At 40.5% G+C, this 17,269-nt stretch overlaps 1 protein-coding gene across 1 annotated transcript in view; it reads right to left on the reverse strand.

Moving 5' to 3' along the window:
- Positions 1–182: 182 nt before the first annotated feature.
- The window catches only part of RPS6KA2 (ribosomal protein S6 kinase A2), a gene marked incomplete at its 5' end in the record, with an annotated part of 154,223 nt that continues 137,136 nt past the window's right edge, over positions 183–17,269 (reverse strand). The window contains 7 exons of the mRNA XM_083857269.1: positions 183–1,638; positions 2,025–2,162; positions 3,108–3,225; positions 5,769–5,845; positions 9,784–9,945; positions 11,093–11,251; positions 12,557–12,646. Of these exons, the coding sequence (XP_083713395.1) occupies positions 1,513–1,638; positions 2,025–2,162; positions 3,108–3,225; positions 5,769–5,845; positions 9,784–9,945; positions 11,093–11,251; positions 12,557–12,646 (870 nt within the window). The 3' untranslated portion in view covers positions 183–1,512. The remainder of the gene's footprint in view (positions 1,639–2,024; positions 2,163–3,107; positions 3,226–5,768; positions 5,846–9,783; positions 9,946–11,092; positions 11,252–12,556; positions 12,647–17,269) is intronic.

Consider the following 17,269-nt stretch of genomic DNA (forward strand, 5'->3'; position numbering starts at 1 on the left):
GTTCACATCTGGCACCACAAACCTTACTTGCTTTCTTTGAAACCAGGGAATGAGAAAATGTCCATTTTGCAGAGACCATTTCAACAAAAGTTTTCTTTCCCTGGACCTGGAAAATCCAGGTATTAGGGCACAGAATTTTTGTTTTATATGTATATAAATACACATGTACATATTCATATAAATATAAAAGCAGAGCATCCTCCCATTTCTCCTCATAATTTATTATTATTAAAGCTTGTAACAGAGTTGGCTGAGCTCTTCAGAAGTGGGTACTCTCTGCACACATATGGCATGGGGAGTTTAGCTCTGCTAGAGCAGAACACCCAGGCAGGGACATGAAATGTTGGGTGATGGAGGCAGACATGGGTGAACAGCCAGGGGAGGGCAGGGAGCAATGACTGGAAATGGCCTCTCTGGCTCCAGCCTGGCACTCTGGCTGTCGGTGAGCACACTGGGGGATGCTGTGGGAGCACGGCTGCATCCACCCCCTTGGCCCCTGGGCAGTCCCGCCACCCACTGTCTTCTGTGTCAGTCACTGAAGGGGGACTGTCCCCTGCTTTGAGAGGGAGTCACAGTCTGCCCCTCTGCCACCTGTACACTAGTTGCCTTTGGATTATTTTGCCCACTGTCCTCAAAGCCACTCGCACCTTTCCCTGCCTTAGTTCGGTTCCCCAGCCCCCTCACCTAATCCTCCCAGACCTGCTTGCTGGCCAGGACCAGACACCTTTCTCTTGCCTGATCCACAGGCTCCTACTCATGCTGCTTTACATGAATGCCTTCCCACAGTCTCATAAGACCCATTCTTTTCCTCAGAAGATCGAATTGCTCAGAGGTTTTTTTGCTCTCTGAGACTTTAAAGCAAGTCAGAGCTGGTGGCACACTCTCCTTGAGAGGTGCTAGCTTCATTCCAGAGAAGGCAGGGGAAAAGTGCAAAAGATTCCTCAAAAACAGAAGGTATTTCCACCACCACCAGCTCTCTCTACCTCATGTTGTACAGCACTTGTTTCAGATAAGGTATTACTCATGTGTCTCTGCAGCCTTCACTCTTCCTGGGGTGAGTGGAGATCAGCAGACGTTTACTGGTGACCAGCCAAGTCACTTCATCCTGACGCATGGTGGAACAGCATTCTAACTCGACTGTGTTCTTCATAGCAAAAAGTGCTTTTCTTGAGAAACAAAGTGAAAACTGTTCCCATGGAACATCTTACAGACTCAAAAATAGTTTTCCTACGGTGGAAAGGATGGAGCTTGTCTATTTGATTTGGCTTTATCTCAGTAAAGAAACAGAGCTACCGGCAAAACTGGCACATCTTTGTGAAGTTGTTAAACTCAGGACCCTGGCTGGAATGTAAAAGAAAAGATGTAGCAAATGAGAACTTTGCCTTACATGGGCTTCTGCTAATTCTGGCAATTTCATGTGCAGGTTGTCCAAAAAAGTTCTGCTAGCCAAGTAAAGATGATTTTCTCAAATAATAAACTGTGGGTTTTCAAGGAGGCCTTTTGGGGGTACTGCTACAATCTGGTAGAGGTAAGTCTTTTCATGCCTCGCCGCTGAGCCAGATTGGAGGACAATACAGGCTCCAGCCTTGGTGCCTGAGGTGCTCGGTTTAAAGCAAAGTAAGTGGCTGCCATTGCACCCTGTAAAACAGAGAAAGAGAAAACTTTGAGCTGAAATTCAGTTCTTTGATGCTTTTCCCTTCCCCTATTCAGTATCCTAAAAAACTGTCACCCATGTGACAGTTCATGAAATTTCCATGAAATGATACCACTTAGGCTGGCAGACAGCTAGAGTATCTCAGATTCAAAATGATGAAGAGCAGTATGTGCCACCAGGTTATTACAATGCAGCGTGAAGTTAAAAATACTGAGCAGGTGACAGTCAAAAACACAGTAAATGCAGTGCCATATTAAATTTAGCCTCTGTGGCAAATAATCTTCCCAACTCCTTTATCACTTTTCAGACTATTTACACAAACAACAGCTCATTCCGCAAGCAAGGATGAGGGAAGGGTGTAGGGAGGTACCTTAACCAGGTGAACATCCTGTCTGCTGAGTTGGTTTTGAGACAGGTACTCCCTGTTCACTATCCATGGATGTCTCAGGACTTGGACTGCTGTGAGGCGCTGATGAGGGTCTACATGAAGCATCTTAGACACAATGTCCTGGTTTGAAAAGGAATAAAACAGTTCAAGGGAGAAAGTCATTAACAGCAGTGCAGGTTTTACTAAGATCTTCCTGTTGACAGTGTCAACATTAGCATGTCCAATGGAGAGAGTGAACTACTTTAGACAGGCTTTATGTTCTTTAAGTGTCAGGTCTTATCTTCAAAATTTTCAAGTGTAATGTTCAGCTCAGCTAATAATCCAGTTAAAACATAATGTGGAGGGTATTCATCTTACTGAATGACTGTTAATTACTGGTGACCTTGTAGGAGTGATAAACACCTAGGGAGAGGATGCCCTCTGGAAGGGTCTCCTCACTGACCTCAAGGCATGCTTAGAAGAGAAACAGAATAGAAACTCAGCACTCAGGTAACTACAGTTCAATTGGGTTAGTTCTACAACATCTAAACATTTTAATTTCAAAACTGGACAGCTGATAAAAAATCCACTGTGAGGCTCATAGGTGCTGGTAGCAAAATTAATATGTTACTAGGATTGCTTGTAATTTTGTGGTGGAACTATCAATGTTCTTCCACTGGATATTAACAGTTGCTAAAATGAAATCTCTTGCAAGAATCTTTAAAGCCTGTCCAAAGTTCTGATTAGTGCTGGGCAACTGGAAGCTTGCAGCTTTCCTGCCCATTTACCTGTCTCACAGACTAGTGCACAGCTTCATGCCTAAAGATCTCAGTGCCAGATGATTTTTTTTTTTTTCTCCCGGGGTTTTCCTTGCTTTGTGATAGATGGGCAGCCTAAACTGTGAACTGTACAGGAAATAAAACTGCCTGCTCCTGGTTAACTGAGAAGCAAAAAGGTGATTCATGCATAGACTACACATCTGTGGCATTGACAAACCTACACTTATTTTAGAGGTACAGTTGTACCAGAAAAAGAGTTCTGTCGTATTTAAATCTTGAGAGAAAACCTGAGAAAGCATTCACTGACCTTTGCAGTATCAGATACTGAATCCCAGTTTCCTCCTGTAAGAGCGTATTTGCCACTGCCAATCCTGGCCAGAATTTCCTCTGGGGTGTCATCTGGTCCATTTGCAAAAGGAGTGAATCTATTTTTTTTTTTTTTTTTTTTTTTTTTTTAAAAAAAAAAAAAAAAAAAAAAAAAAAAAAAAAAAAAAAAAAGAGAGAGAGAGAGAGAGAAGGAGAGAACTATGTAATCTGCCAGTACATGATTTCTAGGTTCAAGTATTAACTGCCACTGATCACAAGAGGAATTTGGTTCCAGAATGTACCACTGACACTGCTGCTTCATTTTCACTCAAACTATATGAACTGGTGGTTCCTCATACTGATCTGTAGAGGAAAAGACAGATTCCCTAATTGTTTTTTAAATATTTGTTCTGCTATACTTTTTTAGGAATTAAACATTCTTTGTAAAAAATGTCAGGTTTTTACCTCTTGTTTTAACTCTGCTTTATTGCCAACACCTTTATTGCCAGTATCAGTACCTTGGTAACAGCAAGAAAGGGCAAACATTATAAAAGAGAAGAAATATGATCTGAAACAGAAAAAAAAGGCAAAGAAAAAAGAACTTTTTCTAACCTATTTTGCAACGCTTTGTTAGCCATAATGTGCAAGTCAGTTGGGCAAAAAGAAATTACCTGCAATAGGTTACTTCCTTGTGCAGCCTGTCAGAAATGACTTGTAACATGCACCCAGCTTGTGACAAAATCAGTGTTACATGCAGCCTGTACACTTTTTGTCTTCAGAAAGCGACAAGAGATAAAGTTTTTGCAGCTGACTACCATCTACCAGGACCATTTTTACCCTGCCACCTTGAACAGCTGTGTAGGTTTAGAAGAAGTAGGTGGTTTTGATTTTTATGTTTTTCCTTCAATCTGTCTTCTCTTCAAACTTGCCAGAGTGGTTTTAGGTTGTTAAACAGTTGATTTGGCCACAGCTTCCTATACCACCTGGTTTCTGGTAGCAAATTCAATTCCTCATGCTGTATTTTCTCATTTTCAAAAACATTTTAGACCTTATAGCAGTTCAGCCCAAAGAATGTTATGCAATCTGTAATGTTATTGCAATCTATAGCTATCAGGAGGGGTGCAAGTAAGAGTTAAGGACTGGCAAAAACTCTGAGGTCTATCACTAGCTCCATTAACATGATCCCTGGCCTGTGCTCTAGTCCTGGCTGTCTGAGCCCTCTCTGCTCATAGTGATTACAGGAGGAGAAAAAAGTCCTAGATGTAAATACTTGTCAGTTCCTACTAATCTCCTCTGGTGAGGAAGAGCAAGATCATTCATAAATGCAGTGGTGGCACCTAAAAAAGCATCCCTCAACTGATTGCATTACTATTATTTTCTCTGGTTAGTGCAGAAAAAATGAAATACAAATTTCTGACACCTGTCAATAAATGGAATATCCGCTAAGTTGTACTATTTGTATTTCTGATTAAAGTATATTTGGATTTTTTTCTTCATATTCAATAAAGAAGCATTCTGAATATAATCACTGAACAAATGTAACTGTGGGTAATGTGTTAATTTTATTTTACTGATTCCAGCTGTGTAGCAGTCTAGGGCATCAGCCAAATAGAAACAGGCTCTTGGAGATCCAGCAGACGGAAACTTCCCCAGAACATTTTGATTTATTTCAGCTGACCTTGAACGCATCTGTAGTCAAGTATAAAATAGATGAGATAGAAATCCCTGGCACTTTCTTTATAATCCACAAGGCAAGAGATGCAAATAACAGAAAGTCAGAGTCCAACTCTTTGTTTTCTGTATGAAACCTAGGAATGAATCCAAGCTTCTTGTCACAGCTGAATGATCAGATGAAACAGTTTAGAGGGGTCACTGAAAAGCTGCAAACTGCGCTTAGATGTGATAAATGTGCACATACCATATTCTGAGAAATGAAATTCAGAGGCCTGATAACTCTAGATTGGGTTTGCACACTTTGTTTCCCAATCATCTCAGCACATCTTATTCCTATCCTTCACTGCTTATTTCAATCAGTGTCTGTCCCTGGATCTTCTTGTTTCAATATTTCACTTTAGCCAACACACTGGTAGGAGTGTTTTTGCCAAGTACCTCTCAAAAGTTTCTGCTGCCTGTTGCTGTTCTTGCTGATCTCTTAATTTACTTCTGCATCATATTTTTCAAATAGTATCTAAAAAGTATGTTTGGGTGGGGTTTTTTTAGCTTTTAGAGGTGCTCAGACACTTCAACAACAATAACAATTGAAGAATAATGAAGCTGAAGAGAACACATGTATCAATAAAATGAATTAACATTCTTCCATGGATAAGGTTAACATGAGGAGGCTCTTGATGCTCCTATGCATCTCTCCTAATGGAAAACTTTCCCACTGCTTAGGTGGCAAGTGAACCCTTTAGGAGTCTAGGTCTCAGTGCATACAAGCACATTCTGTTAAAAACCTAAACAATTTGTCAAGTCTCAAAGATATTTATGTATTCTAGAAAAAACTTATTCTAAGTCTTGACATCTATTTTCTTGCTTTTTACAACTGAACACGCTTCTCAAGGAGGCCAGAATCCCTATCTGTGGCTCCTTTCAGGCTTTATCAGTGCTGTGGTGCTGAGTCCACTGGAGACTGCTGCTCTGGGAGAGCCTTGCCACTCACCCTGCCAACATGGTGTACAGCAGGATCCCCAAGCTCCAAATATCACAGGCTGCATCATAACCTTGGCGCTTGAGGACCTGTGGGAAGGAAAGAGAGAGATGAAAATAGGTTAATCTGAATTCCTAAATTTTTAGCTTCTGATCTACAAAAAGCACTGATTATTGTCTGCTGATATTCCCAGGGCTTAGCTGCAGATCTGCCCTGAACAGGTGGCTGCCTTAGGACCAAAATATCCATGGGTAGTGCCATGAGCAAGGCAAAGCCCAGGCTGAAATGAGCTGGTTAAACTCAGCACATCTTTCCCCTTCACAATGAGAGGGATAAGTGCAGTTTGTTGGAGCTGGGGAGTTTGGAAGCTCCTCTGACCATCCAACATGCAGCAAAGCAGAACATTATTTCACAGTTTTAAAATGTTTCATTAAAAAAGCTCATTAATCATTAGAAACATATCCTCCTAACATGAAAGTTACCAACAATACTGTGGATGCATCATAGGGCTAAATGACAGTAAAAAGTATTCCAACTGAACTCAGTTTGGATTTGATACAGCAAATGGATGCACACTGAAACATATCTAATGCCACACTAATGAAGATGCATGCTAAAAGGCTTCTCTTACTTCTGTATAAAGAAAAGTGGGCACATTTAGACTGGAATTAAGAGCAGGTTAAAACTTGGCCCCCTTTTCCCATGGGGCAAGTAAGACCCCTGGTAGTCAGCAAAGATCTGACCAGTAGGTTCAATACTGATACAGGATGGTAAGGAGTAGCAGTAAGGGTAAAGTCCAGATTTCATTTGTGCTAGTGCACACTAGAAGAAATGCCTGTTTGTGTCAGTGCAGGTCCAAGTGAAAGTGAAGCCACCAACTAAGCTCATCTTCCACAAAAGAAAACTACCCTCTGTTTATTCAGTTCTGACACACGAGGAATTTTGTCCTCTTTAGATGGACCAGTGGATAGATATTTTTGCAAAGCACATGCGAAAGGAATGTACCAATTCAGCAAGTCTTTCTCTGACCTATAGCCCTATTATCTAGGAGTGATTTAAGTATCTGATGCCTGTCACAGAAAAGAACAAATTTTGCTAAGGAAAAACAGTTTGAGAAAATGTTGCCTCGACAGATTTTATAAATGATGAGTGGCAAAGCAACCATCTGCCAGGTATGCTGCTGAGTGAACATTTGCTACCTGGAAAAAAACCCAAAAAAACTCCTGCAAGGAAGGGAAAAAAAAAAATCAGAGAAAAAGCCACAGTTCCTCCTGTTCAACAAAGCTGGTAAAATCAAGCTTCTGCCTCTCTCTCCTGCACACAATATAAAGGCTTTCTGGTTGATTTATTTATTTCTATTTCTTTAGTTCCTTCATTTATCCCCTCTCTATTAATGTAAGTTGTTATGGGAAAACCTTCTTTCCTTCTTTTCTATTTGACAAACTCCGTTGCTTCTTGCTTCACCTGTGAGACTGAATACCCAACATTTATCTTTTGTTCTGGTCATTCTCAATGTGTTTTGAACAGTAACAATTTCACTCCTTCTCTCTTTTCCTCCAATAACCAAGGACAATCAAGTCCAAGGTAAGTGACAGAAAAATGGAGCAGTGATGATACTTAGTGGAGCGGGTTAATAAGCAAGTGGTTACAGAACCCCAAAATGATCAGGTCACTTCCAGAACTTAGTGGGATCCAAAATAGAGGCAGAAACTGGTTCTTAGTGCCACACCATAGCAGGACATTGTGGGGATAATCGATATCATGGAAATAATGATACCCCAGATTCATCCAATTCTGAGAATGGCTCAGTGATTTGTCCAACCCCCTTTTACTTCTGTAGGCTTTGACTTACTGGGTTAACAGTGTTACAAACAGAGGTTTTTCTCAGTTGTAACAAGCAGGGATGCAAATGGGTACAAAATCAAATAAAAACCCTCATAATTTTAAATCACAAAGCAGTAGTTCTTCACGAATTCTGCAGGAGAACTGCAAAATAAATATTTTTATTTTATCCACAGAAGCACCCTCCTGCATCAGTAGTACACCAGCCTGGCTCTTTCCCCCTCGCATGCAGCCCAACAGGCACTAGGTGGCAGCGTGCCTCTTTCAGAGAACCTTCATCTTTGCTCTTGTTATCACCTAAACCTCAAATGAAATGTTTCCAAAACAAAGGGAGATCCAAGTGGGCAAACATGTCCTCCTCCTTCGGTCACCGCCCTCTTTGTCACCAGCTCAGTTGACTTTCTGCCTCCTCAATTAGTTTGATGAGCATGTGGCAGACGTTGCAGTCAGACAGGAAACATGAAAGTCAAATCTAGGCTGGAGGGCAGCATTATATCACAGGTAAAACGTAAAAGCACTTAAGGCTTTATGTAAGCTCTCTGCCAGTAATGTTTCAATTAATCTCCAATGTCTCCTGCATTAGCAGGACCTGTCTTACTCATCATAAATGTCTGGAAATGTGATTTCTGCTTTCAGTTCAAATCGTAAGAGTCTGATCTGAAACTGGCAGTGTTTATGATTACAGACACTATACAGAATAGCTCATCATGAAAAATAGCTACACCTATTTTAAGCATCTTCTACCTTGGAGGAAATCAGACTGCTTCAAATCTTGCAAATATTATTGTTTTTCTGGTTTAGAAATTGAATGGCTGTGGTGCCACACAAGTTTTTCAATCTGCTTTGATAAATTTTAAACAGCTCATTCCCATTTCTAAAATGAAAGCCTAACCAAACTGCAATAAAAACCCCAAACCAATCTATCTTGGCATTGAAAGGGTTGGGTTTTTTTAGCTTAAGAAAAATCTGTTTTGAATTTATACTGCCCTGGCAATGGTCTCTATATAAAAAAATTCTCCTGATGCTGGAAGGCTGTGATTCCTGTAACTTTTGGTATCATGAAAGGATCTTGTACAAAAAGATAATTCTAATTTTCCCTCCCCAGTCACAGATGAACACTGCATGGGAGAAAGAGAAGACTTATGGAGAAAAATAGATTGCTAGATGATACCAACTGAGAGACACTGGTATTTGATAGTAGAGATCAGATGAAGTATTGAAAGACAGTTGTTTGTTTTTCTTTTAAGGACCAACACAAGCAAAGGAAGACATGCATTTGAAGTAGTGTATTGCAAGTACTAAAATTTTTCATTTTCATCATTCCAAGAAATGGGTAATTACCCAAGAAATTAATTTCTTGCTCCTTCATTGTGAGGAAGAAGATATGAACATCTCATGGGTGAAATACAGCAAAGAGCCCAAGCTGTGGGACAGTTTTATGACCCAAGCCCACTCCTGCAGGGCTGTGTGAAAGGAGCAGCACTTGCCAGTGATGCAGAGCCACCTCTCCCTGTGCTTGGGACAAGCTGTCTGGTCTTCCTCCACTTTCCTGTCTGCAAAAATGAGAAAGCATTTCCTACATCCTCCAGAACAGGGAGAGCCCAAGAGGAGAGATGTTTCTTTAGCTCAGTGAAGCCAACAATAAAGCTCTCACGGATTTCAGCATAGTAAGGATTTTGTACAAGGATTTTTCTTTTCAGTTTTATCACAGAATCATGGAATGGTTAAGGTTGGAAGGGTCATATAGTTCAACCTCCCTGCTCAAGCAGAGTACCCTAGAACACTCAGGATTGTGTCCAGATGGCTTTTGGATATCTCCAGAGAAGGAGACTGCGCAACATCTCTGGGCAACCTGACATCAAGATTTCCCTCTTAAGCCTTAATCCTGTTCTGATGCAGTGCACTAGAGAGAAAGCAGTCTGATCAGAAGCAGCTAGAGAAAAAAAGGTATTTATCCCAGTAATGAGCCAAAGCATTGGGTGCAGCAGTCCAAGACAGACACCAGCTTCTGTCAGGAGAAAAACAACTGCCGTGACAGGACTAGGAACAGGAAAGTTATGGTAATAGAGGCTGTGCAAGTGCCAGTAGCCTGGTTTCTGCCTTGCTCCTCTTGTAAAGGCAGCAAGGGAGGAAGGATGCTTCCTAGGACATATTTATTGCTGCAGGCTTTGAAATGTGATCTTACCTCAGGAGCCACAAAGTTGGCTGTGTAGCAGGGGGTCATGAGCAGCCCGTTCTCCGCTCTGAGTTGCTTGGCAAACCCAAAGTCACAGATCCTGATAGAGTCTGGGTTTCCTGACTCATCCATGTAGAGAATATTACTTGGCTTGAGATCTCGATGCACCACCTTAAGAAAGAACAGTGAGAAATGAATGAGAAGAGGAGGTCAGGGAGCACTGGGGCTTGGCTGCCATTTATTTCTGGTCTGCTGGTTGAGATAGGTCAAGAGCTCATGCTGAAAATATTTAAGCTTTGAAAAAAAAAAGTTACTTAAAAGCCTTGGACAAATGAAGAGGAAAAAAATTAAAGTCTGTTAAAATGAGAAACAAAATGTTTGACAGCCTCTGTGGGTATATTAAGATGGAGGCTGCTGCTCTAAGAGGAGATAACTTCCTGAGGATGATCAAAGTGGGCTCTTGTACAAACATCTTGGTGGCAGAGTCTCCTGGAGCTTGATGGCTCTGAATACTCAGCTGAAAGGTGAAAAATAAATCACATCATGGGAGGAAAGTGTGTAAGGGTCTTCTTGTCCATGGGAGTGGCTCACACCTAAAAGGAGGGATTAATTCCTTTCGTAATTTTAAAATGTATTCACCCAATTTCATGTGACTGTGTGTTTTACCAGACATGCTGAATTTCAGTGGCAGGAAAACAGCCTTTATTTGTTATAGCAAGACTGAAAAATTACCATGAAAGCAGAGAAGCCAAAGCACAAAATGCACATTGTTTTAACCATGAAGCAGGAAAAGCAGTAAATATTTGACTAGTTATCCAAACTGCTTGTCCCTGAAATCCAGAAAAGGAAAGATTTTTAAAACTATTGTATATAAGGAGCTTAGACTTTAGAAGTCAGAATTTAACACCATGTCAGAAGTCTTTCTCATCAGCTGCTCAAACTGCCACTTGATTTGGAGAGCTGAGCATTTGATTTTCTACCTATCTGCTGATTCAGCTACCCTATTTGAATTGTTGCTAAAAGTTCAGGTCCTGCAATAATGATTGTGATACGAGTAAACAACTAATATCTCAAGAAGGTACATGAACTTGAAAATCACTGTAGTGTGGGAAAGAAAATACTACTTTGACATGCTTCAGTTCAGTGGAAAATGGATAAAAAGCTGATGACCCTATTTCACAAAACAGATGTAATTATAAATATGTAGGTAGGCTTTTTTGGGGGGGTGGGGAGAAACATATTTACATTTCAGAGAAGCAAGATCACAACTATTTGCTATTTCAAGAAGTTGAATTTTAAGAAGGTTGATGCAGCTTACACCCTGAGAGTGTAGGTAGTCCACAGTCCTGGTGATGGTGCAGAGCACAGCGCTGGCCTCCCGCTCTGAGAAACACTTCTGCCGAAGGATGCGGTCCAGCAGCTCGCCTCCCCGCATCAGCTCCATCACCAGGTACACGAATTTCCCGTCATCATACACCTGGAACAGTAACACAACAAACACATGTCTTGGACCCATCAACTTGGTAAAGGTTGGTCCTTTAATCGCAGTGTTGGCTTGCTTGGGTGTGAAGTTGCAAACGAGAAAATTTGTTGTCAGCAAATGTGTGGGAAACGGGCTTTTTACGCTCAACAACTAAAAAGAAAACTTTATAAAATTATTTAAATCATCATTTTTTTTCTGGTTTCTGTAGCAGCTTGCTGATTTGTCCACACAGAAATGTAGCTTTCTGGTTTTCTATCATGCCAACAAAGCAGGCTCAGCTGTTAAAAAGCAGCACCACTCCACACAGCTTCAAATGTCTGCTGGCTCTCACCCAAGCATTCTTCTCAGTAGTGTTATCTCCTTCCACTTTCACAGGGTTTGCCATTTGCCATTTCAAAATATCAATATTTCCCTTTGACTCATGATCAGCTAAAAAGCTGTTGGCCTAAACTTACATCTAATGATATTATATAGTTTATATTTGCAATTCTGGTGAATATATTGTTTATATCAGCTGTAAGACACATTTATATTCTATGTCAATGGCAGTTGGTAAAAGACATTTTATCATTTAAATTGCAGGACAACCATTTTCATGTCATCATCCTTTATCTGGACTGGCAGTGTTATAGTCATCAATACATCAATATTTTTGGAAAGGAATATAAAATCTTATTTTGCACAAATTCTGAATACTCTTTAACACTTGGGAATTAGGTGAGACTTTCCTGAGGGCATGTGATTAGGAGATTCTTATGTACTTTTCTAAGGCCTAAACCATAATGTACTGACCACTGAAACAAGCAGGATTTTGTTCTGTAAACTCTGAATCTGACATAGCGTGGACAATCTTAGGTGTGACTTCAGGCAGCTAAAGTAAAACACCTCTGACTAAGGGCCATTACCATTTAAGCATAGTGAAGGATTATTTTTCATATGAAATGCTGACGAAAAACACCTTAATTACTTCTCAGGCTGCTGGAGTAGAAGGGATATAGTCCCTGGCATTAGAACACTAATAACACTAACTAAATAGTGCTGCAAACCCAAACCCATTTTTTTCATTCTCCAGCACTGTGCCCCTTTGGTTTTATTTACAGTTTGTTAGACAGTAACTGGAGAATGCATGACCTGACCAGCTACCCAGTAATTTGTTAAGTCATGTTTTTCTCCTTGATTCCAATGGGTCTGGTTTTTGCTTGGATCTTCAACTGAAGAATTTTCCAGACATGGACTAATAAGTGAGCCTGACTATAAGGTGAAAATCATTTAATGCTGAAATGCTCAAAGAGTACTCACATCTTTAAGAGTAATGATGTTTGGATGCTGTCCATATCGCAAGAGTATCTCAATTTCTTCAGAGGGGTCTCTCTTGCTCTTATCAATTATCTGGAATAAATGAAGGACAGTGTAGTCAAATACCAGTTAGCAGCACTAAGCACAAACCAACCAATTCCTACAGTTTGAACAAATTACTATTCAAAATTATTCTATTAATCATTATTCTAGGAGAGGATAGCTCAAACCATGTGCAAATGAGAGCCATGCTGACTGTCTGCCAAAGCCAGATGGAGAAATAATTAGTTTAGATTCTGGAGGCGTAGGCCCTCTTTTTGATGCCTACAGTTCTGTTTACCCATAAATAACGGCAGTTACAGAAGTGTCATTTAGAAATTAAACAACATTGAGAGTTTTAAAATAATCATAGCTTTAAAATGACCTCTGACATAAAAAATTGGTAGAATCATAATATTGGCATATGCTTGTATATATGCTGATAAATTAACTGTCATATGCATTTGTCAGAAATGAAAATGTATAGACATTTACTGTCAGGGGAGATTTGAACTGAAACTATTGGTGATCACTTGGCTCTTTGGGTGAAGCTGTCATAGTGAACAACAGAGTGACCAGACATTGTATTTGGCCATGTAACCAAACCCTCTACCCATTCCTAAACTGGAAAGAAATCTGCTTCATAGATCACTTTTATGTAGTCAGTGTCTTTTGTCTTATTAGAAAATATAGTAAGACATGCAAACTTTTCAGTTTTGTAGCAGTAGGTCTTAGAAAAATATGACATGTGCTGCTTAAAGAGCATCACTGCGTGGAAAGACAGCTGTCAGGAGAGCACTGATTTCTCCTCAGTGATTCTGGTATCTATATTTGGCATGTCAGGCAAAGAGCTTTAGTCATTTGTCCAGCTGAGAGCACTAATTAATGTTTCTCACTTTGCAGATTTAAATGACGAATATGGAACAACAACAAAAAAAATCATCTTAAAGGAGATCTCTGCATTTTGGAATCTCAAAAGTAACTGCACAGGAAATGGTGAAAGACTCATTCTCCAAGGAACTCATAAGGAGTACATTATTTCAGCTCTATTTCTTATTGCTGGAAGACAATAACAGTACTGTTGAGTAACAGGTTTACCAAAGTGGAATGGGTGGCATTTTCAGAAAATCATTTCCATTATTGCCTTGGATTTCAAGGTTTTCAAACTTAAATGTGGTTAGTTCTCTCCAAGAACTAGGCACAGAGCACAGATTTTAAATGATGGTGTTAGCAGGGGGAAAACCCAGCTTTTTAAAAACCTCTTTTGATAATGAGGATAAATGCCTGCCTGCTTTTTTATAAAATGCACACATTTTTCATGGTTTAATTATGGTGATAAAAATTCAAGTACATGAATAGAATCTTATGCATGAGCCATAGTAATGCATAACTGAATAAAAATCAGAGGTTTCACAGTGATCATGACTGGTATGTGCAGTGATAAGGATGGTCAGTAGTTGTCCATGGCTCAGGTATGCCTCTGAAGCCAGATCAGTGATTTGATTCTGAATTAATAGAAGTGTGACAAATGAAATGCAACAGGCAGCTGATGGAGGTAAATGTTGTTGTCCAAGTTTGAATAAATAAAGGAAAACCTCAAGAACAGGTGAATAAAATAAAAATTTCTGCTGTTGTTCTCCCATTTTAGTTGAGACATTATCAAGAAGCCAACGAAGCCCTGATCAACTGACTCCACATGAGTGCAGCCACAGTGACTGAATGTCTCCCACTCAACCAGCAAGCCTATCATACAAAAAGACCCTCAGGGCCACTTCCTTAGTTACACTGATAAACCTCTTGTGAAGTTACTGGAGTAACTCACATGTGGCCCTGTTAGCATCTGCCTGGCTGTACAAACCAGTAGAACAGCCTGTGGCAAGTATTACCACCAGTGTGAAGTACCACTATCACTATGCTGCTGTAGAAAGCTGTATATTCCAGATTCTTTCTCTGTAGCAGTTCCCCGTGAAAGGAAATATCCAGAGCTGTGGAAAATTTTAAGCAACTATTAATAATGCAGGACTATAAATGCATATATATGGCCTAAAAAAAAATCCAAACCAAAAATAGTTGTAGCTATTGACAAAACTAAAACCAACATAACCTGAAGCACTCTGCTACTGGTGCAGTAGTAACGGCAGCAGATGACATTTAATGCTTCTAATTCACAATATGCTATGTAAATACAAATTGCAAGGCAGTCTCACTAAATATGCATGCTTTTTGTTGCAATGTGTGTGCAACCTGCAATAGACTGATTACATGGACAAGCTGCCCCAAACTACACTACAAATCACTGTCAGACCTGTGAAGGGACCTGCAAAATTCCTCTCAATCCCTGGGCAGTCTGATTGGACAGACCAGGACCATTTTTCTCCTCCACAGCAAGAGACTGACAGTGCCTCTCTTCAGTGACTGACAGTGCCTCTCTTCAGTGTGCCTGTGAGTTACACTTGGCCCAGAAATCCCTCTGCAATTCAGACTGGCTGCAGTATGCACAGTTTATTTATCTGTATGTTGCAATGGCCACAGCAGTCCACCAAACAGGCCCCATAGCTCCACTGTGATGCTCAGGTCTCCTGATTTTCTTTTTCACAAAGTTGTAGAATCATTTAGGTTGGAAAAGATCTCTTGAGATCATCAAGTCCAACAATTAACACAGCACTGCCAAGTCCACCACTACACCAAAGTGCCTTATCTACATGTCTCTTAAATGCCTCCAGGAATGGTCACTTCACCATTTCCCTGGGCAGTCTGTGCAGTGATTTACAAGACTTTCAGAGAGTTTTTTGGTGTGTTGTTAAATCCACCCAGAATTTTCTTCTGGTAAAAAACCAGCATTTGCCACCCCAGTCCCTGTTTCCTCTGAGACATTGTATTTTACATGGATACGGACTCTTCTCTGTTCCTCTCTGGGAGAGCCCATGAACCTCCTGCAGCTCTTCCTGTGCAAGCAATGGTGTCTTTTCTTTAGGAAACTCATTCTGATTTGAATTCAGCTAAAATGTACATATAAACACTCTCTATTAGAGAATTAAGAGAAAATCTCAGCTACTAGTCCTGAGAATTTGAGTAATATGTAATGATGCTGCTTTTCTATTTCTTTCTTTAGATCCATGGTGAAGAAGACTAACTCGAAAAGCTGCCATAATGTCTAAGTAACTAAACTGAAAATGTAACATGAGCTCTACTGTACCTTGGCCCAGAAGAGCTATGGAGGGTCATCCATTGCCCTTCAGAAGAGAAAGAAACTGAGCCATAAAGCAAGTAGACTTTTTTCTGTGCATTGGACACCCAGGGATTGTTCAGAAACTCGTCTGTGCCAGTGTATGAAAGAATTTCAGAATAAAATGGGCTCAGCAGAGTCAACAGTGTCCTTTGTCCAGATAGGAGATTTGTTTGTTCTTTAACTGTCACATCTTTTGTGTGACTATCTGAAAGGAAAAGGTGCATTTTCTTTCCTCAGTGGGATTTAGGGTAATAACCTCATGATATTTTAAAACGAGTCAAGCTTCTTTAAAGGACAATAATGAACACTTTCTCTATTAAGAAAGAAAGGAGCAGGACAGAGTATTTTCAAAATCCCAATTAATGCATCTGTCCGGTTTTTACAAGTCCTTCTGCAAGCCTTCTGCATGGAAAAAATTATCTAATTCTCCTTTACTAATGGGTTTTCAATGGATTTAGCCTTGCCAGAGCAGACTGATGAGTATAAAAGAGAGTATCAATAAAATTCTGTGTGGGTAAAGCCTTGCTGAAATTGGCACAGCAACTAAACAGACAGTATATATATTTGCTTGGTGCCTTTTTGTGAAGGTATTTGCATGCTTCCAACTCTGTAGATAAATCTCTTCTTCTGGACCTAGTTATGCCATTAGCAGATGTTGGAGCCTTCAGCTGTTTGATACCACCCACCAGCTGGGACTTACAGCCTTTACAGCCCTGCCAAAGAAACAGTGCGTGTGAGCACTCCCTAATCCACTTCCAGTCAACCAGCCCTGCTAATACAAATTGCCTTTTCCAACACTGAAATTAACCTTAATGACTGTGCATGAGAAGAATGGAGAATGGCTGTGCTTCTCACATGGAGTTCTCCATCACTACAGTTGTGAGACTGGAAAAAGGCAAGAGGTGGGAGGAGACAGTTTAACTGCCTTTGGTGTCTGGAAATTGAACAGACTGAAAGAAAAGGTGAGAGAGAAGCAAGAGTGAGAAAAAAGACAGAAAAGAAACATGAGATGCACTGATGGGAAGAGCAGTGATATATGAGCCTGAGGAGAAAGGATGGAGCTCTGGCCAGGCTATGCTCAAGCTAGCAGCAAAGAAACTGTTCTGTTGGGTCTTTCTGTGCTGGGGAGAAAGGACCTTGTGCATCTTTAATGACCAAACAAGACTGTATTAAAACATTTGCTTGGCTCTGACTTGATTTTTCTCTTGAAGTGGAACAGGGCTCAAAAGCTGTCTGACCATGTCAACTGAAATGGGTGATGGCAGCCACCTCCCTTCCTGGGGAAGCTGAAGGCACCTAACACTGTCTCAGCAGTTTAACCCTTAACACCATGTGGTGTGTGCCATGGACTGCAGCAAAGCTCCTCTGTTTTATTTTATAGGTTTATTCCACAACAAAGCCCACAAATGTGGGGAAGCATTGAAGGTACACCCTCCTGCAGCATGGGA

Source organism: Zosterops lateralis (genome assembly GCF_965231275.1).
Source record: "Zosterops lateralis genome assembly, chromosome: 3".
NCBI lineage: Eukaryota > Metazoa > Chordata > Aves > Passeriformes > Zosteropidae > Zosterops > Zosterops lateralis.